General features: G+C 43.0%; 1 protein-coding gene across 2 annotated transcripts in view; it reads right to left on the reverse strand.

Moving 5' to 3' along the window:
* The window catches only part of OXSR1 (oxidative stress responsive kinase 1), a 97,550-nt gene that overhangs the window by 50,618 nt on the left and 24,746 nt on the right, over positions 1-22,186 (reverse strand). For both annotated transcript variants that reach the window (XM_027660609.1, XM_027660610.1), the window contains exons 3-4: positions 17,781-17,889; positions 5,558-5,699 (exon numbers count right to left, since the gene is read on the reverse strand). In XM_027660609.1, the coding sequence (XP_027516410.1) occupies positions 5,558-5,699; positions 17,781-17,889 (251 nt within the window). The remainder of the gene's footprint in view (positions 1-5,557; positions 5,700-17,780; positions 17,890-22,186) is intronic.

The following is a 22,186-nucleotide window of genomic DNA, read 5'->3' on the forward strand; positions in this document are numbered from 1 at the left end:
TTCTACCAAAAGTAGGTTTTCCCCTGAACTACACCGAAGTTACTTTGAGTAAGTGCAGGACATTGAGTGACAAAGTTCAGAGGCAGCACCTGGGTCTGAGGAGAAAACACAGAGGCAAACACCTGGTTGCAACAGCCACACCTCCAGACATCACCCTGCAAACACACAGAGTCCCCTGGAGCTGCTGCAGGGCCCCCAGCACCCCTGTGATTTGAGCAGCAACAATATTTACCAGCAGAGGTTTCAATCCCAGGGTTTTAGGCTTCAGAGCAGAGACTGTTCTTTATCCACTTTGAGGAAAACTGTCTCCATGGGAGTTATTGTTTCTGGCTGTCTGCAGATTTGGGATTTACATCTGGTTCGGATTTTCTCTCCGCACCACAGTGGGTTTTTTTTTTTTTTGGTTTTGTTTTTTCTTTTTTTTGAACAATGAATTTCTGGATGATGCAGTGGAAGAAACAACCACCAGGAGAACATGTTGGTTTGCCAAACCACCACAATACACCCCCTCTCACTGTACAGAGAGTAGGATTTGGTGGTCCTTGTGCCCTTGACACTGCACACAGCAAGATGTTTGTTGAGGGAACAAATCACCCAGTACAACCCAGAGCTGCATCTTGCCCTCCTTCCCACTGAAACAGCCAAGAGTAACATTTCTATGACTACTGAACTATTTAAAAATTAAAGCTCTAAAATTTATATTAACTACCACCTCTAGGGGTTATTTCTACCCTTACCATACTTTAAAAGAAGAGACCAAAGTACACGTCTCTGAATAAGAAAATTCCACTTCCCACAGCTGAGCAATAGCCAACTTTCAAATTACCAGTGTCCTGACTTAAAAATCAAACTGGCAATTAGAGGTGGAAAGGCTCCACCCGTTATCCATTCCTCCCCTACCAAACTTCACTTCCAAAACGCACTCCCCAAAGTAAGATTACAGCACTGTGGAGAGAAGAGCTTGATGTTCTCCCACAGTATTGCTACAGAAACAAAAAAGTACAGTATTTCAGTCATCAAAATAATCAGAGGCATACTGGAATCCAGTTTAACCACAAGACCTGCCAGCACAGCTATCAATGCATTAATCAGCTACATGAAAATTAAGCTTGGATCCTGTAGGACAGCCAAGTTCTGCCAAAATATATCCATCAGCTCCTTCATCTTAAATACAAAACCCGCTACTGGGGCAGCACTCTTGCAAAAGCCCACACACGAGTCTTGGTGATGTGCTCACGTCCTTTTCTCAGAAGTTATTTATTCTTAAGATAGGTGAAGAGGCAAACAATTAAACTTTGATCCTCTGTCAAAACCATCCTAAGGTCCAAAAAACAATATAGTCGAATATAGTCGGCATAGAAGCGCAGCAAGAATATTCTTTCCGGGGTCTCCTTCAAAGCAACATTCAAACAGCTGCCCCAGCACCCTGCTGCCCACACCCTTGATTTTCAAAAGACACCAAAAAACCCCAAAACATTCTGTATGGCAGCACAGGCTGATATAACTCAGCAGATCAAATGTGCTTCTGCACCTCTCGCCCTGTAAGAAGTAGAGCAGCGAACAAAGTAACAGCTGGACTGCTGCCATGCCAATATTTCGAGTGCATGCAATCCTAAACCACTTTCCAGGCTTTTTTGTATTTACGAAAAAAGCAAGCAAGTATCACATTTATTGTGCTGCAATAGGAGAATCTGGTTATATTTGAGCAGCGTATCATTTCACCTGGACTAACTAAAATATTCAGTTACACAACAGCTAATCATGAACAGAAGATAAGCTCTGAGATAAAAATAGGGAGAAAGACAGAGAGACCTTGTAACAGTTAATCAGCATGATTCATTTGTCAGCCTGCCATACGGAGCACCACCTGAAAAAGCCTTGAACTTCCCTCCAATAAATCTTTTTAAGCAATAAAACCTCTTGGGTTGGTTTTACTTTAGTTTTATTTCTAAGTCGTTCATCAAACTCCTGCTAATCCCCAAATACACAGAGGAATCAGAGTCCAAATGGGGAAGAGGTACAACATACCCTGAGTGTCACCCAGACAAGATTAGCCCGGCAGCGACCCCTCACAGCACGTCAGGCTCGCTCGACTTCCATAAAAAAAAAAAAAGTGGCTGAGCAGATTCCTGCAGGACAGAGCTTCATCCAAAGGCTTCCGAGTCTGGCCCTCCGTCCTCAGCACACTGGCTGGTGCCCAGGTACTTAACTCACTCAACATGAGCCGGATCACTGGGATTTCAAATCCGCATTGGGATCACTGGGCTACGCAGGAAGCCACAATGGGGACAGCAGCAGCAGCTGGCACAGGAGAGATGGCCAGGGATGGGCACATGGCAGGGAAGGCAGGGAGCTGCTAACTCTGCAATACGGAGGCAGAGGTGATTTTGGAGAAAGATGGGCATCATTTGTAATCGTCACCTTGGTATAGAGTGTTTCATGAAAATAAAACTGATTTTGCCTTCTCCTTTGTCTTTCCCATAAGGCCTCAAGACACTTCCCAACAGCCTTTGGAAGATGAAAGCAAAAAAAAACATCACTTTGGGCAAATGTGAGAAACTTCAGCATTTGTTGCTGAACAATGGTGCCTATTCAAGTCTCGGACTTGCTCTGGCTGTTAATTAGGAAAGTAAACAAAAAAAAGAATTATAATTTAAGCCTTCACTAGATATTTGGCTTTCTAATCTCCTCTAGAGAATACTGTCAAACTCCTCTCCTGTCCAAAGCAGGGATTTACACTTCCACGCCAACCCAGTTCCCCAAACCTTAATTGGAAGTGGCACTAAGTTCAAGGAGGACTTATGCAGAGTAAGATTCAGCAGCAGAATTTCATTAAGCCAGTTTTTCACGTGTTAACTTCATTTACCCGTTTAAGATGATGAATAATTCAGAAGTATGAAGCAGCTCTGCTGTCAGACATATGTTCTCTGATCTCACCAATGATTTATGGTCCCACTTCAGGTCAGCAGTGCCCACAAAATCACATTTGGGTCCTGATATTCATCCTCTGGGCTTTGCCACCAGCCTGGCTTGTCCATCTTTGGATGAGCTAATTACAGTCACTCACTCATACTACGTCTCTAATTTTATCAAGTTGTTTTCTCCTAGGTGTAATATGAACAGAGATGGGATATTTAGTGCAAACCAGCTGAACACTTTGCTCTGCTGGACGGCTGCTGGCTTCGGGTTGGACCTTCCAGGTCTGGCCAAAGCCCTTCAATTTTGATCCTTCACAGCTGATCTTGCCCTGGCCTCAAGTTCACCCCAAGCACAGCTGCCCCACGCTGCAGACACGATACAGCAGTTCAGCCATCACCTGATGTGGTTTCCTTTGGAGCCAGATACTTTAAACTGACCCAGGGGACTGAAGTTCAGTTATTTTAAACGCTTCCTCTCAGAGCATCTCTGGCACGGCTTTAAGATTTCCACCTGCCTTTCCCATCAGGCATGGCCAATATTATGACCCCTGGCGTTAAGCAAAATGGGAAAACCATACAGATATTCCTATGGATGAGGAAAGGTCCCATTTGTGCCACATCTTTAAACTGTGTTTTCCTCAGCAGCACACACACATCTGGATAAAAGGGAACACAGCAGGACGAACTCCATTAAGGAAACATGTTTCATCCCTCAAAGGCATGTCAGCTTGCTTTCTGCCAACACTTAAAACCCATCCTTTGCATCACAGGCAGGAAACCTCACAACTTTCCTTGTGTATCCCACTTCTCCAAATTCCCCAGACCACTGAGCCCAACACAATGAGGTAATCCAAACGCTTTTCCATGATAAAATACTACACAATTGTTGGAGCAGCCCCAAAATACAGGGATGCAACACATGCAAAGCAGCTGATGCACAACCACAACCTTGAGCTGCATCAACGACACAGCTCTGATTTCTCTTCTGAAGTTCCCTAAATATGGGCAAAATGCTTCAACCAGCAAGATGAGAATGGTCACAGCAGGTTTGGTCCAGTTCACCTCCAAATGATTCAATGTGAATCACATTTTCTTCAGACCAAGCAGTTTAAACTTTGTGAACATGGTATTTTTGCTGAGAGCAGTAAAAAAACCCCACACCACCCACATGAATATATTCTCTCTAATCTTTACCACATTTACTAGTTTTGCTCTTCCAATCCAGCCAGCCAAATGGAGAACCACCACTCTTTCAGTACAGAAAACATTATGTGATACCTTCAGAAAAACTGAAATTTAACAGGTTACAGCTGCTTTAACATATACATTTCAGTATCACTAGACCAGAAGATGAACTAAATCAGCCAAGCACACCAACTGCAAGTCACAGATGAACACGGTTCTATCAATTACTTATGGCACAGTGAAAGGTTACCAAGTACTTGGCAACTAAGTTGGTTTATCACTTTTCTCTGAATTCCCAGAGCTGCCTGAAGTATTACCTCTAAAAAACCAAGTTAAGCAACCAGCTATGAAATCAAAACTGTCTTCAGTGAAGACAACGGTTCTTGTTGAAGGATTTTAATGGAGACTGGAAATTGAAATTTGACACTTCTTTCAGGGGAAAAAACTCCAATTAGTTCCATTTTTTTTCTTTTTCAACCCAAAATAACCTACAAAAGCCAGTCAGTTTGATTATAAATATGAAATAAATACTTACTGGATTTTCTAAATAAATAGAATTTTGGCAAAAAGTAACCTCTTCTTGTGGAGCTATAAGAGGACAGAAACTTACTCCAGCACAGGAGCAGCAATGCTTGTAATGGCATTGTCCCAGAAGACAGCCAAGCTCACAAAATTCCCAAGAAAGAAGAGCCTGTTCCAGCAGCAGTCTGTGGCTGGGATGGTGAATATTATCCAGAAGCAGCATATTCTATTTTCAGCACATATTTAGGATTGAAAATCTCAGTCTTTTTAATGCAGAATAGACTGACTTAGCATCTTCTCTTACTGAACTGCATCACACCTTGACACCGGGGGACAGGAAAATATGATTTAAAAGTATCTCTCAAACAAGAGAGCAGCACAGAAACCCTCATGTTTCAGTGATCTGTCAAATCACAGGCCATTAGTTAACTGGGCTTTGCCTACAGAAGTTGTTTTCCCAGTAATTTTGTTTTCATTTTCTTTTTTTAATGAAATCACTCAGATTCAAATTTCATTATGTTGATCTTGCAGTTAACCTTAAAAAGAAAAATCAGGGCTTGAAGGGGTCCTTATTAAATTGCTCAACACTGCTTATGCAGTGCTCTTGGTGATTTGCAGCTCAGCAAGAAACAAAACCAGTTGAAGTTTTCCAGCTCCAACAACTATACTTTGCAGCTGGCTGTTGACATTTGGAATGAGATTCTCTGTGTCAGAACTTTCAATATCCCAAAGTTTACCCACATTTGGCCTAGTCATAGTATACAGATGAAGTATATAGACTACAGACATTTGAATTCTGCACTTTGATTAAGCTCCCACCTTTACTTTCCTCTCTTCGTGTCCTCACGGTGAGTTGTGGGATGAGACTGTGTGTGCTCAGCTACTCTGCTTCAAGAACATTTTATGACAAAGGTGAGAAAAATGTAAAATACCTGTGGATTTGCCCATTTTTATGCAGGTAGTCCAGTCCCTCCAGCACCTCCTTAAGGATTGTGGCTATACAGGGTTCATCCAGGACACCAGTCTTGTGTTCTCCTTTGGCCACGATGTGCTTGATAATATCCAAAACAGAGCCTAGAGAAGAGAGTTAAACACCTTAGTTCAAACTAGAAGTATTTATTCACAATTAAGTGTAGTTTATAATCATTTAATACACAAGTCCAAGGAATTCAGGATCAAACTCAGTAGCTGAAGCCTTTGCTGCAGGAAAGCAGAGGCAACAATGCACACCTGGGTGCAGATCCTCAAGGTTGGCTACAAAACCCCTGTGATCACAAGTAACTGAGAAGTTATTTGAACAAGCCAAAATGTGGCATGTACATACACAAGACTCTTGGAAGGTTTTTAAGTAGATCCTGATGCTACAGCTGGTTTAGTGCTGAGGACTGGAGAAGCTGGAGTGGGGAAATGGAAAAAGCAGGGGGCTGCCAGGACTCACAAGCCGAAGGCAACAAGCTTGATAAAATTAAACTCTCAGCTCCTACAAATGCTAGGCAGAGAAACAGCATGAAAAATCTAACATCTTAAAGGGCTGACACCACCCTAACAGGAAAAAAGTGGAAATCATTAAATAGAGAACAAATGAGGCTGAATTCTGACAATAAGTCACTTCTTCACTGTGTACAAAACTGGACTGGCTTAGATCCTTCCCTAGAAGCATCATGTTTAGTCTCTCTCCCAAGCATGGTGTGAATGACATCATCTTCCATGACAAACCACACTTTACAGAGCAAACCACCTCTTTGAATTGCACCCAGGAATAAGCAGAACCAACGACTCGTTACATGCCTCTTGTGCAAGGTCCTGTTTTCATGATACACTGGGTACTGTACTCTTTGTATTTGCAGCTGGACTGAAGACAGTCTTCTCAGAACTTTTTATTGCTCCAGTATGGGATGTCTAAGCCTCTGCAGTTTAGCCCCTTCAAACTTGGGTTTCTATGGTTTAATGACTGAATAGGGACTAGTAGGATTTTTACAGCTATGGGCACAGAGTAATGTCAGCAGTACTGGGAAGTTCTTAAAGAATGAGAAAAGCAGGCACAGCTACACAGCACAAATTCCAGCTTTGCTTGTCTTTGAACGGGGAGCTTACAGGGAAAGAACATCCTGGTACGAACTCAGCTGGTTTAGAAGAGCTGAGTTCAGTTTTAGAGAAGTTTAGAGAAGTTCATTCTTCCTAATCCACAATCAAAAAAACATAAGTTTTTTTGTATCTGAAGAACAGAAACTTACTCTCACGAGTTTGGTCAATGGGGGAATTGCAAGTTCCACCCTGTAAATTCTTGAAGAAAGTGGAAAAATACAATGGAGGTTTTTGGTTTGATTTTCTTCTCATCCTTCAGGTTCAGGTAGACAAAACCCCCTTCCTCCTTTAATATTTATTTTATTAACTATCCCATTTGAATTTCTAGGCCAAAACAATTGTGCAGATCATTTTTACTTTCCTTTTGGATTCTCTGACAAAAGCAAAAAGGCTGCAACGTTTGAACACAAACACCATGTGGAAAGGCTCGTTTTGCACAATTCAAACTGCACAGGCAACAATTCCCTGGGTTCACAGTGTCCCTCAGTTTGTGTAAAGCAGTATGTGCTGAGCCAGTATTCCCATTTTCCATCTCCTCTGGCTCTCCAGCACCAGTCCTCACACTGTACACCAAGACACCCGCTAAATCCACTGAAAAACAAACTGAGGGAGAAACGGGTTGGTAGTGAGCATAACCTGTGGGTTTGGAGACAACAAAGAGGAAAAGGAAGGTAGGAAGGAGGGAGAAACATTTGTGAATGGGGGAGTAAAGCCCTTCTGTCAGCAGCAAGTGGTTAGACCAGCTCCCTGGCTGCCCTGAATGGTACCTCCAGCTTTCTCTTTGCAAAAAAATCTTTGCTTGGTTCAGGATGTTTGCAGAGGATGCAATCTTAACACAGAAGAAATTAACAGAAATAGGAAAAAAAAATCAAGGAAAACTTAAAAAATACAGAAATGTAGTTACATAGCATCCCTCCAACATTTTATGCAAGAACTCTTCAGCCTTCCTTTACCCCACCTGAGCAGAGAAACACACTCATGTTTAGTAAGTCTGGTCATGGGTTTCAACCAAAGGTTTCACCCAGACATAATTCAGGTTGTTTTGACATATACACTGGACTTCCTGAATGAGAGCAAGATTATCTCTGCTGAAGGAAACTGCAAAACCCCAGATGTCACAGCATGTTCCCCTTCACTGAAGTCTCACCTTCATGTTCTGAGAAAAGGATCTTCTGTTGTGTGCCATGAGGACTCGCGGGGACTTCAGCCTGTCACGTTTTCATATTTAAACAGTTCATGTTTACAAACCTCAATGCTTCTTATTTTGGACAAGAATTTTTGTGACACCAAGAAAAAACCCACCAAAATCCCCTCTTACTTTCACTGTTCAGGTCTTTCCTCTCAAATGTGCCTTTATCTGGAGAACAAACTGTCACTTGTTTTGGAAGTCCAGTGAAAATATGTGGTTCTTCACGTACTCGTTTTGTCCTCTTTCCACCCACAACTCTGTTAGCAGACTTTGTTCACAAGCATTTCCCTTCTCCTGCAAAGGGCTCAGGGAACATGAGGAGGCAGATCATATGGTGCTCAAATTCATTTGGTCAAAAATTCCTCTATTTAGCCAAGTCAGAGGTTGTATTTAACCCAGAAAAGGGGGTGGAGGGCAGACAGACAAGAGGGCACGCACAGAGCCAGCCTTGGTTGTGAAAGGGCTGATTCACACCCAGGCTGTATCTGCTCCCAGTCCTGCCTGCCACTTTTTAAGCACAATTTTTTTTTAAAACCACTTTCACATTGAGGTGTTCATAGAAGTGGGGGGAATTTGCCAGTCATCTACAGAAAGGAGAACAGCAAAAAAAGGGATCAGCAAAATGCTTAGTGCAGGAAACAGCAGAAAAGCAACACAAAAGCCACATTTCTGTTGGAGAAAATGTTATTAGGATCATCCCCACTTTGTCTGCTCAGGGTTTGGCTTACTGGCACCACAACACCATGAAGTTGGGATTTTTCCACCTCACAAATCAATACATTTGGGAGTTGATCTCAATTCCCAACTCAATTGCAACTTCATAAAGCACAGAACCACGGAATACAAAGAAAGAAGCCAAGCTGCACTTCCAAGCACTGCTTCGTGCCATGTTCAAAATCTTCCAGCATTCTGGCTCGGGAAACCTGGCACGGAGCAGTGGAATACCCAGAACTCCAAACAGAAACACACAGCCAAACAAGAAACTACTTTGAAAGTAGAAGTCATGGGAATTTCGCTGTTAAGAAAAACACCTTCAGCTAGGTCAGGATTGGATTTGAGAACCAGGCTGATAAACTCAATGCAGAGCTGTTCCCAAGGGTCCCAGTTAAGTGTGTGACACACTCACCAGGGTAAGAACTCCACTGCACCAGGATGCAGACAAATACTCACACCAACTCCACAAGAGAGCAGTGGATCAGAGCCCCATCCTGAGTCCAAGGGGGAAAACCAGATCATTTTGCACAGAGTGGGCTGTTCCCGGTCCACCAAGACAATAACTGCTAAAATTAACTGGAAACTAATTCAGCTGAACTGGAACCTTGATCTAAACCACACAAGAGCATGTGCTTTACAAACTGACCACACTGCTTGAAAACACCAGCATGACAGCAGGCACTGCCAGCTCCTGAGCCAGCTTCCAAACCAGTTTAGGAGTAACTGGGGAAGTGAGAGAACATCTGAATGCAGCTGGATCTCTGATTAAATGCAGTTTCACTATGGGTTTGTGCTCCATGTGTAAACTGTTCTATCTCACCGTGTAAGACAGAAGTCTCCCATAATCTAGTGGCCAGAAGATGGGATTCACACTGGAAATAAGGCACCTAGCTCTGTATTATAGAACAGTTGCAAGGTTTTCAAGGGGAAAACAAATCCACTGCAATGCCTCTAAAAGAAAAAACAACATCTTTGATTCCTCCCTAAAATAAAACTTCAATTTTAGATAACATTATGAAGCACTCTGGCGTGTATCACACATGGCATTAGGTTTGATTACAACAATTCCCTCACGATTTTCTTCATTAAAAATGCACAAGTAGCAAGTACAGACTCACAGTACAGGAGGGTCAGTCAGCCTTAAGTGAGAGAGAACAAAAGAAATTAGGTTTGGCTGAAGCTGACTGGAAAGCTCTTCCAAGCCCAGAAGGGAAGCATATCAGGAAAAGACAAAACAAGACACAGAGAAAAGGGCCAGAACTGGAGTCTAACCATAAATATAAACAATGCTGTCACTAACAAGGATGTTTAAAGAAATCTGGTGATGAGCAGCTAATCTCAAAGCCCAACAGAAGACAAAAGAAAGGAGACAATGTTTAGGGATTGATGGGGAAAAAATGCAGCTATAAACAAATTTCTGCCCATCAAACATGCACTGTGCAGCACATCAACAGGAAGCCTATGAGATGTTGTGCAATCTGATAAAGCATTTAGCATGGTTTGTCATTCATCACTGAAATGTCTCAGAGTACTCTGACACCAGTGGTCATGGAATACATCTCCTCAGTACTGCTGTACTCAACTGTACAGCAACTGAAACGTAAATGGTTTTCTGCTGAAACTCCCAAGTTTCCCAGTCTGCTCCAAAAGCTGCTAATGAAGTAGCTCCTAATGACAGCACAAGTCACCAGGAACTCCCAGGACACAGACTTACCCTCACCTGACAGAGCCCCACCTGTAACCAGTGCAGGTCAAAGGCAAACATACAGTGAGTGACTTTTTCTGGAGTCCTTATTGCTCACGCCAGCTCTGCAGACGGACAGACTGACGTCTGTAGAGCTGCACAATAGGAACAGGGGTCCCGCTGTTCCCTCCAGTTTCCCTCAGGAGTAAAGAGCAAGAAGCCCCACAGTTGTCTTTTCCCACTTTGGCAAGGCTGGAGACTACCTGATTAGGCCTGACTCAATCCACCAAAGCCAGCTCCAACCTTCCAGAAGCAAGTAGAGATGATTTCCACCCATGACAACAGTATCTGAACAACGAAGACACGAGTAACCCACGAGCAGATTAATATCCTGAATTTGTAAGAGACACATATTCAGTTTTTGTACACTGACATCAGACAGACCATTTTCAATGGACTGTCTTGGATCCCAGCAAATGCAGTCCTGTCTTGCACCCTACACACATACCCAGTAAAACTGTCTCAACACCCTGCACTATGTTCTGCTCCAAAGACATGGGGTTTTCTGTTGCAGCAAAATGAGACGACAGAGTCCCACAGTTCACCAGCTCCCTGTTGTGCCCATGCCCCAGCTTACAAAGCCATACTGTAAGTGGGATCACTGCAGTAACTGGTAACCCAGTTTTGCAGGCAGGGTGGAGACCAAACAGCCAGGAACTCCTTAAATCAGCTTTGCTGCTGAAGAAAACTTCCATGTAATCACACCCTCAGGGCAAGGAGTCCTAATTGTTCCACTGATTCACTTTCGACAGCAAACCACCACAAACATCAACACTTCCTCTTCCAAATCCAGAGCACGTTTCTTTGACCTCACCTACTCCAGCAAGCCTGTGGAATGGCATTTAGGAAGCCTGTTTCTGACATTCTTCCTCAGGAAAGGAAGAAAGTATCCACATGACAGTCTTCAGTGACACTGCTTAATGTTTCAGCACGTGGGGCTGAGCAGAGAAGGGCACGAAAACCTGAGCAGAAAGAAAAGCTGGTTTGGAACAAGATCACAGATAAATGCAGGAGCATTCCAGCTGGAATTTTACGTGTCCCCAGAGGCAAAAGAAATGTACAGCAGAGCTGGTTGCTGTGGGAACCATATCTTGCATGTTATAATATAACTTAGGTGACAGAGCAAAGATACAGGATAAGCTAAATGCAAAGAAAACTCCTCCTTTAACTTGGTCTGGCAAGCAAAACAGGAAAATTTAATGCCTTAATTTAATTTCCAACCAAAAAAAAAAGGCAGGTAACAGTACCTGCATTGATTTGCCATTTGAAGGCCTGGCACAAATAGGATGGAAAACAGTGCTGGGGGTTACTACACAACTTTGTGAGAACCAAAATCTGCCCCAAATCTGATGAACACTGATGCTGAACAGGCTGCATCTTTGAGAACTGGGAGTTGGCAGATTCTTTTAAGACATCCCAGCACTAGCCAGCAGTTTTGTTGAGCCTGACTGTCACCAGAGCCAGGAACTGAATCTGCACCTTGTCAGTCTCTGGCAAACAGATGAAGAAAATGCAAAAGGAAGAGCTGCTTGGATTCAGTACTTCTGGGGCTGAGAAATACAGAAACAGCAAGAGAACACTGAAGGAAGGGAAAGGACAAATTATATAAAGCAAAGGAAAAGACATTTCAGTAGATTGCTGGGGTTTCTAGTTTTGAAGTTTCTTCTTAACCCTGGTTAAACCTCCTGAGAGGGAAAGTTAAGGAAAATTCCATTTTTTGCCTCCTTCCCTCTAGAGCACTTGCATTGATGCCTAAGAAACATGACAAGATCAAGGCAGAAAATAAGGTAATGCAATAAAGGGAGGAAAACAGCCTATTGCAGTTGAGATCAAAACATTTATAGGAGAAAATCTGAAGACAAACTATTTATTTTTTCATGCTTTTCCTATTACAGAGGACAATGGTGATGTATCTACACACAATCATGTACATTCTGCAATCATGTACAGTCCCATCTCCTGCTTCTGACTTATCCTTAATTGTTTGAAATTAAGTTGTGCTTCTACAAATAAAATTAAAAACCCTCAGGATGGATTAAAAACAGCATAGCTCTCTCCTAAGAAAATAATTCAACATAAACACAAGGATTTCTAAGAACTCGTGGCTCATGCTTTGATCATAACTCAGTTGGAATTTGGAGAGGCCAGATCAGAGATTAACACAGCAGAAATGGAACATGATGTCCTGTGTCCCCAGTGGAGACCTAAGACTTGCCTACCTCCTTTTTGGTCTGGCTTGCTGAACTTGAGATCAAAGGTTGAAGTAAGAAGTTGATCAGATAATCTGTAAAACTTGTGGAAAATAAAAGGTTTAACTATTTCAATACAGTAATCTCCTTAGCAGATTTAATTAGAAGGCTTCCAGAAGGCAGAATATCCAAGAGCCCCATTTGGAAATGTTTCAATATTTAAAGGATTTGCACACAGTTTTAAAAATATTTTAGAGGTTTCATTGGCTGTGGGCTAGGACAGTAAAATTTGTTGTGTGATGTAGCAAGTCACCAGAGCCAGCTGTTTCATAGCAGCAACTGTTTTACAGAGTTATCTACAGCCCTGGGTCACCTGTGAAATGAGAGCTCTTGTTAAAAGCAGTGAGAATTTAGAAGAGCAAGCAGGTCACGGTCAGTAAAAGCACAAGAACAAAAGGACAGCTGCTCCTCTTCCTACTAAAAAGCCACAAGAGTTTGAGAGCAGCACTGGGCTTCAGCTGGCTTTTAAAAGGCATGAGTAAAATTCATGACAGGGGAATGCCAGGGAGGCAAAGAGCAGGTCAGCAGTTGTCTAGAAATAGCCATTGGAGTTTAGCTTGGAGTAACACCGGACCCAAAGGCTGGAGTGTCAAGTTGACATTGCTAAGCTTAGATCCCCACAAAACTTCCATCATTAGAGAAAAGGGTCTGAAATTTCTACCGAAGGGAACAGAAAACAGCAGATACCTCACAAAGCTGACACAGACACACGTCACCACATCTGAAAGAGGGTGTCACAGTAACTGGACACACTGGCACCTCGTGTCAGGACCAGCTGGATCTCATCACAGCCACGTTTCTGCCATCGGCAACTCCACACCTGCTTCGGTGTCAAATCTGCCAGTTCAAACTGCTCCCAGCAGTGATTCCAACCAGCCTGACTGGGCTCTGATGCACATCAGCAGCTCTGTGCTGCTCCCCAGCACATCACCTCCTCACTGCTGGAGATTTCCAAAGACACAAAACAGTATCTTCCAGGAACACAGCACTTGTGGAGACAAACAGCTCTGTTTCAGTGACAATGTCAGTCAGGTAATTAAGGTACCTCTGAGGGCACTGTCTGCTGGCTCAGAGGAGCCAGGCACTGTCAGACAATAGCACTCCATGGATTTAGAGTATTTTCCCTTAGAGACATTTCCGAAACACTTGCATGTATGGCTAGATTAGGATTTCATCAAAAAGACTGCAGCCAGAAAATAAATTAAACTGCACTTACAACAACAACAAAAAAGGCTTGCATTACAGACTGGGCTGTCTTGTGGGCTGTTTATCAAAGTAATAAGGTCAGAGTAAGTAGGCTGAAATTAAAACTAGTTTCAGCCTGAAAGCACACGCCAGCGTACACTGATGGAAAAGAAGCAATTAGATTCTGAACTTTTACCCAGAATAAATTCTCAAGTACAAAACTCACAATCAAGATACAGAATGGACATCAAAACATATTTCACATGTGCTCACTGGGATGTACAAATCTCAGTCCACACTTCCTGAGTAGTTCAGTGGAACGAAAGAGTCAGGCTGCATCCTGGTTTTGGTTTTGCTTGTTTGGGGTTTTTGTTTGGTTGGTTCTTGTTTGTTTGTTGTTCTTGTTGGTTTGTTGTGGTTTTTTTTTTTTTTGCTTTCTGATTTATAAACCAGCCCAAAGGTTTTTCCTGTTGAGAAACCCAGGTCATTATTTTTCCCACTGGATGACAGATGACAGCAAAATGAGACACTTTATTACTGATAAGGACTACGCTCAAAGGAATGAGAGGCAGTGTTAAAAGTGTCTCTTGTTACATAAATCACTCAGCCTAAAGCCAACTGAAAATAGTCTCATTAAAAGTGAATGAAAAAGCTCTTCAGTCAGAAAGCTCCAAACACAAGTTTCTTTCTCCATCCTTAAGACTGTCCTGTAGAATTTGCCTATGAGATCTGAGATTTCTCAAGCATAGACTTAAAAAAAGTATAAAGTGAAAACAGCTGAAAAATACCTCTCAAGGTACCCTCTAGAGTGCTTAGAAACTGCCAGGTCATTCTCAAACTCTTTCCATTTACTTTAGCAATTCCTCCAGCCCTCAAACGATTGATTTTAAGTGAGAAAATTTAACAGACTCCCAGAAATGTTGGGAGGGGGAAGAATTACACTAGTCTGTCTTTTATTGTCTGACCCTGGTCTCCAACATATGCAACAGAGTAAGAAGCAGTGAAATTTCCTAGCACTGCTTTACTGGAAGTCCCCCACTGAATGCCAGAGCTGAACAAGGATCAATTATCAGGCTGTATAACATAAAAGCCCATTAAAAAGGAATATTAAATGAGAAGCAGGTCTTCATTCACACCTCCAAGAGGCTGGTTCTGAAGCAGTGATTATTTTTCCAGAAATTTTCCAGCATAGTCTTTACATCTGTGGTGCCTCAGTAATGAAATGATGGTCCATAAAGAGCCTGACTTTTTCCCAGCTTTACATAAAAAAAAAAAACCATCTCCACACAAAATTGAGAACAAACAGAAACAGCATTTGGTGGCTCAAGGATGAGCCTCTTCGTGACTTGATTCAGACAAAAAACTGCTGTGAAATGACTGAGGCAGCTGTGCATTTTCTTCAGAGGTTGTGTACGCTTCTGGAAAAGGCCAAGCCCATTGCTGCTGCATCTCCAGCACCCCTGAAATGCCATTTCCTCATGTTGTGGAAACATTCCCACACATTTTATACCACACCAAAACTTGCTGTAAGCCGGCAGGGGACTCTTTTCCACACACAACCAGCCATCATATCTTTAATGACCTCCAAGAAAAGACAGAGTATTGCTGAACGACACAAGAGCACAGGAGACATTAAAAACCCTTTAAGACAGACTTAAGTTGGTATGAAATGAGAGTTCCCTCAAGAGAACTGCTAAAATCCTCTAAAGAACATCTTCAAAGACACATGTTTTATGGGCGCTGTTGAGCTCTTGTGGAAAAAGCCAACAGGTTTAGCCAGATTTTTCCACATCATCTTCTGGCATTTTACAGTTTTCAGAATTAAGCCAAGAATAGAGAAGCCAAGAAGTTTTTGTTTGAAAGCAAGAAAACAGGGATTTTATTTTTTTTTTCAGTTTTCAATTCCTTTTTACTAGGATGCCAGGAAAATGAAGTCTTCCTAAACACAGGCCTAAGATTTAGCAACAGTCCTTTGTGTTATTATCCAGAACTTGATTCCACTTCTTGTCTCGACTGTAACTTAAACAGGGATCCTGGAAAATATTATGACATCGAATAAAACATTACTGATAAGAACTTTTTAAACACTATCAAAAAATGCTGTTTCTCCAGTGTCAGAGAGAATAAACCCAGAAAGAGGAAATTTCACTGGCTCTGTGTAAACTGTGCAGTGATTTTAAAAAGCTACACTGCCACATATTTCAGTGTTACTAGTGATGTACATACCATGAGAAGCTAATTCTGAGCTGAATGGGTTCAAGTTAAATATTGTTATTCATGTATTTAAAATATTTATTTCTTTTATTAATATTTACCCATCCCCGTGAGCTGGAAGACAGGAGTGGAGAAGTAGAATGAAGCCCCCATAATCCAAGGGGAAATCCAAGGTTAGCAACCTGCTACACCACTTAGACACACACGAGACTACGTGTGGATGGGATTCACCCAACAGTACTGAGGGAGCTGATGGAAGTGCTCCCCGAGCCACTTTCCAACATTTACCAGCATTCCTGGCTCCCCAGGGAGGTCCCAGTTGACTGGAGGTTGGCAAATATGACACCCATCTACAGGAAGGGCTGGGAGGATCCACAAAACCACAGGCCTGTCAGTCTGACCTCAGTGCCAGGGAAGATCATGGAGCAGATCATCTTGAGTGCCATCACACGACACTTACAGAACAACCTGGTGATCAGGACCAGCCAGTGTGAGTTCGTGAAGGGCAGGTCCTGCTTGACCAACCTGACCTCCTTCTATGACAGGATGACCCAGTCTGTGGATGAAGGAGAGGCTCTGGATGTTGTCTCCTACACTGTTAGTCAAGCCCTTGACACCATTTCCCACAGCTTTCTGCCAGAGAAACTGGCTGGGTAAAAAGAGGCTGGATGGACAAGGTCAAAGAGTGGTGGTGAATGGTGCTACATCCAGTTGGCAGCCTGTCTCCAGTGGTGTCCCCCGGGGCTCACCCTGTTTAACACCTTCATCAATGATCTGGACAAGGGGATCGAGTGCACCCTCAGTCAGTTTGCAGATGACACCAAGTTGGGTGGGAGCATTGATCTGCTGGAGAGTAGGAAGACTCTACAGAGGGGTCTGGACAGGCTGGAGGGATGGGTTGAGGCCAATGGTATGAGGTTCAACAAGGCCAAGTGTCAGGTCCTTCGCTTGGGTCACAGCAACCCCAGGCAGTGCTACAGGCTGGGAAAGAGTGGCTGGGAAGCTGCCCAGTGGGGGAGGACCTGGGAGTGCTGGTTGACAGTAACTGAACATGAGCCAGGTGTGCTCAGATGGGCAAGACAGCCAGTGACATCATCCATTGGCTTGTATCAGGAATGGTGTGGCCAGCAGGACCAGGGAAGTGATTCTGTCCCTGTACTCAGCACTGGTGAGGCACCTCAAGTCCTGTGTGCACCTCTGGGCCCCTCACAAGAAGAAAGACACTGAGGTGCTGGAGCAGGTCCAGAGAAGGGCAGTGGAGCTGGAAAATGTCTGGAGCACAAGTCTGATGCAGAGCAGCTGAGGGAGCTGGGGGTGTTTAACCTGGAGAAAAGGCTCAGGAGAGACCTCATCACTCTCTACAAGGAGGTTGTAGCCAGGTGGGGGTCAAGCTCTTCTCCCAGGTAACAAGAGGAAATGACCTCAAGTTGCACAGTGGAAGTTTTGATTGGATATTATGAAGAATTTCTTCATGGAAAGCGTTGTTAAACACTGGAACAGGCTGCCCAGGCAGTCTGCAGGAGTCACCATCCCTGAAGGTATTTAAAAGACATGCAGATGTGGCACTTACGGATACAGTTTAGTGGTGACCTTGGGAAGGTTGGGTTAATGGTTGAATTTGATGATCTGAAAGGTCTTTTCCAACCTAAACTCTACAAGTCTATGAAACGTCTTAATTCACAAGTGGGAAGCTTAGGAGGCAAATAAGGGAAAGGTTACTACAGGAAGACAGGTTTTTACGTTGCCTTTTAGGGTAAAGAAATTGCACCACTCACCTCCACTAAGTAACTTCATCACCAGCCAAAGCTCATCTTTCACCACGAACGATGTGTAGTAAGATACAATGTTGGGGTGATGGCACTGACTCATGGCTTGAATTTCTTTCTGTAGAGAAAAATAAAGCATTAGCAGTTGGACCCAGTGATTATTACCCCTCGGGCACAGAAGTTATCTTCATCTTCCTCAAGACAAAGAGGGTGCAAAGGAAAAGGATAACTCAAAGTTAAACAAAGGAAATCCAGAAATACTCTAAACACTCAGACTGCATCAAAAGTATTTTAGGGTGCTCTGCCTGCCTGTCCAGAAGGAAGAAAAAACTGACCAAGAAGTCTTTGTCAAGGACAACCAAGTGGTGGCAACCAGAACACCTGCATGCAGCCACAACAGAATATTCCCAAGAACTCACACATCTCTGACCTAAGAAGTTCCTGTTGACTTCTCCTTTCATTAAGACATTACACAACAGATGCTTAATCTGTTGAAGACTATCATTTGGATGAGAAAGGGAAATATCTACCTCTGGGAAAAAAAGGCCTCTTATTCCTAATGTTTCTTCCCAGCAGGAAAGCAGATGGCTTAGCTCAATCAGGTTGAAGGCACAAAGGACAGCTGTATCCTTTGTCATACTGGAAGAAGAGGGAAATCACTTTGAGATTAGAAAGTCATTAGCTACTACAGATGGAGGACAACATGAAATATGTTCAGATATTAAACTGTTTTGAGTTTTGACCGTGCTTAGTCTTAGATTTGGTTATGGGTTAAGGGTCGAGGTGTTCCAGGGTTTGGGCAGCAACACCACCACAGAAAGCATTGACTGATTTCATTTTGCAAGCACAAATCACCAGTTTGGACAGAAACCCTCACAGTTTCTTGGCTGTCCATAGACAAAAGCCACCCCTTAAGCCAAGCCTGGCACCCTGCACTGCACCCAGCTGAGCCATTGTGCTTTAGCCAAGTTGTACCTTCAGCCAAGTTCCCCAACCTGTCAAGTTGTTCCCTCCAGCATCACCCACAGCAGACTTTCATACCCCAAACTTCAGCTCTCAGCTAAGACATTCCTTCACTGAACACGTGGATGCCACTCACTTTTCAAAGGTTTAATCCCTGCTCACTGCCTCTTCCCCATGACACAGACTTAGCTGACCCCATAATCCCAAAGGAGGGGAAGGATCCTTTCCTCCCTCTAGGCACAAGACCTCCCTGGTATGAAATACAAGAGAGAGCTCTGAGAAGAATTCACCCATGTCCAGGACACCCCACAAAAGCAGCACATTCTCCTGCTCACGTGCAAAGCTCTGCTTGTGACCGAGTACAGTGCAAACTGCTTCCCCTTGGCAAGGCTTTAGCTGGCAACCACAGCTCCAAAGGAACAGGCTCATGTTGATTTATCCACTTAATACTGCTTTTCAGGGAGTAGGTGCATTTGAGGAATCCAAAGCAATAGGTTCCTCTTTCTGCTTCCCCAGAAGAGGCACCAACTTTCCAGGAAACTTCAACAAGCAGATAAAAGAAGAATCCTTCTAAACAGGAAAGGATATTTCAGGAGTGGGGAATAGGCTATTCATCTCCATGTAGACACTCTTTGCCTAAAAACCACTCTGTGAAAATAAATACAGCCTAAAACAATATCCTCTGCTTACTCTGACAGCTCCAGCTCCCTTCCTTGCAAACATTCACTTGTATCAAGCCATTTTTCAAAAAGGAAATAAATCAGCAGCTTTGGGGTTTTCTGTGGCTTTCTATAGTTCTCTCTCTGACAACTAAAAAACACCACATGTGCACAAGTGGCACCAGAGGAAACTGAGCCAGAAAGCAGCAGGCAGGACTGGTGATCCATCCTATCAGCCAGACCTGCCCCAAACCCACCATTCAGAAATGATCTACAGGATCTGCTTTTATCTTTTTTTTTTAGCTAGACCATTCAAAATATTTTGAAGCAGCTCCCTGGGAGATCAAAAGAGTAATACAAGAAATATACACAAACATTGCATATTTTATATATATTAGTGTATTCCACTGCAATTCAGGAGGCAATGAGACAAAGTCTGGACCAAGTTTACTTCAGAGCCTAGACCTGGATCAGATCTTTGCCATTTGCACAACCTTGTAAAATGGCCTTTTTCAGGCATTTTGCGACACTTAGTTACTATTTTATTATTTTTCAAGAACTTCCTCTCTCATTCACTACCACAATCTGCTCCCCAGGCTGGGAAGCACAGTTAATAAAATAAATAAATTAAAGAAAAATAGCTCAAGCCTGTCATATGCTTTGGTGCACAAAGAAGGAAAATAAATAATCACAAACCTGATCTATGCAATTAAACACCTCTGTCAGCCAGAGGATGTGTAACACAGGCAGATTAATCCATTTCTCACACAGTGTAGCACAGCTCTGAATAATTAACTGCATCACAGCCCATGACTTTCAATGTTTTTACATTAATACCAATCAGAAGGAGCAGCAGCCAGGCAGACTTTTCCTCCCACCCACAGATCCCCACCTCATTTTCAGCAGTTTTCTAGGCTAATCTCACACCTACATCAAAGCTTGGTTCCTCTTCACCCCAAAGATGGTACCAACATCCTGAAGGCTCAGCACATACAATCATTTTAAGTGATGGTGGCAAATCACAGCAGGATTTGTGTTAAAATGCTTCCTGGCATAACTGAAACCCAGCCAGCTCTGCTGTGCATGCACAGCCTGTGCTCCAGCAGCACAAATGCAAGGGCTGAAGGGCTGCTCTTAAAGCAGGAATCCCAGTCAAGGATCACTGGGAAGCTCTGCTCAAATGCCTACTTACAGAACGAGGGAGCAGTTGGGGATAAAATGTAGCAACAGTCCTTCTGTGGGTAGTAAGCACAGCTTTAATACTATTTCTAAAGCTTTTTTGAGAGCTTGCTGCTCTTTAAACACAACAAAGTCAAAGCAGGCAGAGGTTTCCTCTCTTAACAGGACTGCTATCTCCCCAGATAACTGAGCTACAACTCTGCTTCCCTTATTTTCCCCAGCATCAAGACTACTGGAAGACTCCTAATAAAAATCTCAGCGGTTTCCACGCCTCTGTAATTATGTCAGTACTAAACACCAGCATTTATCTGGGCTGCTCTACGCAAGTTTTAAGCTGGAAATGTTGCTTTATTCCCTCTGTGCCAACAGTCATGGGTCACTTGACACAGACCCCCCCCAAGCCATGAGCAGATCCGGTGGGTGACGGGCAGCTCTTCCACCCAACACCCCTCACACTCCATGGCTGCAGTGATGAGAGACAGCCCTCCTGCCAATTCCCATAAAGTGCTCTGCTTTCTGCTCAGCTATGGAGAAATGAATTACTGACAACAACATGTCTAGACACAGGCAATGGTTTGGAAATGGTTACATGCTCACCCTGGGCAAGATATTAAAAATATCTGCATTGTCAAACACCAAAAGCAAATAGACTGGGATTAGCTCTAAACGCCTCCATGGCTTCCACTAAGGGTTCTGACAAATGTTTTCAGTACTGCTACGGGCAATAAAAGAAAGATTTCAAGGCTTGCAAAACAGTAATAAAACTGCTGTGAAGTATAATTTAGAATCATAAGAAACCTATTAGTCTCCTGTAAGTCAGACATACTTCTGGAGATCTGCTGTTTTGGAAGAGGGTTTATTTGCCCACTGCCTTATAACTGAAGTCTGAGTTAATAGGAGCAGGTAAGGCTGTTTTAGTTACAGCTCAACTTTCTTAATGGTGTTTTCTGTTCACATCATCACCTTCTACTCTTTGTGTTTATCTGCCCCTGAGGTTTGCTTCAAAGGCACTTGGCTCTCAAACACAAGGATAAAAATCGTGCTTTATTTAGTTTTACTTCCTACATGTTGACATGAACTCAAGAGATAGAGCACAGCAGCAGAATGCTTTCATGTGGCTACCTGCAACTTCAGAGGAATCCAGAAAGCTGCCAGCTTGACTGCCCTGTTTGAAGGCAATCATGACCATAAGAGAACTGGGGAAGGAAAAGCACAGCTTGGGGAGAAATCAAAGGAGGTCAGATGTGATCACCCCTTGAAAACACCAGTGCTTCAACTATGGCTGGCAAAGATCATAAACCATGAGATTTCAGCTGAGAGATAAGGCATTAAAGCTGCTCTTCATCCTTTTAAAGCAGGATTTATAGCCCCAGTCCTACAGGCAGCCATAACTGTTCACATTTTGCTCCAATTGAAATTCAAATGGTTTAGCTAAAAGGTTGGAAAATTGAGAATATTAATTCATTCCTCTTTCAAAACATAAGCATAACAACAAAGAAAAAAAACCCCAAATATGTTCTTCCATCACAATCAATTTGAGAGATGTTTTTATAAGGAGGTGCAAAAAAAGCAAAAAGCTTAAAATCAGAGATTCTGATTCAACTTCCACTCCTT

Source organism: Corapipo altera, unplaced genomic scaffold (genome assembly GCF_003945725.1).
Source record: "Corapipo altera isolate COAL_440 unplaced genomic scaffold, ASM394572v1 126, whole genome shotgun sequence".
Taxonomy (NCBI): domain Eukaryota; kingdom Metazoa; phylum Chordata; class Aves; order Passeriformes; family Pipridae; genus Corapipo; species Corapipo altera.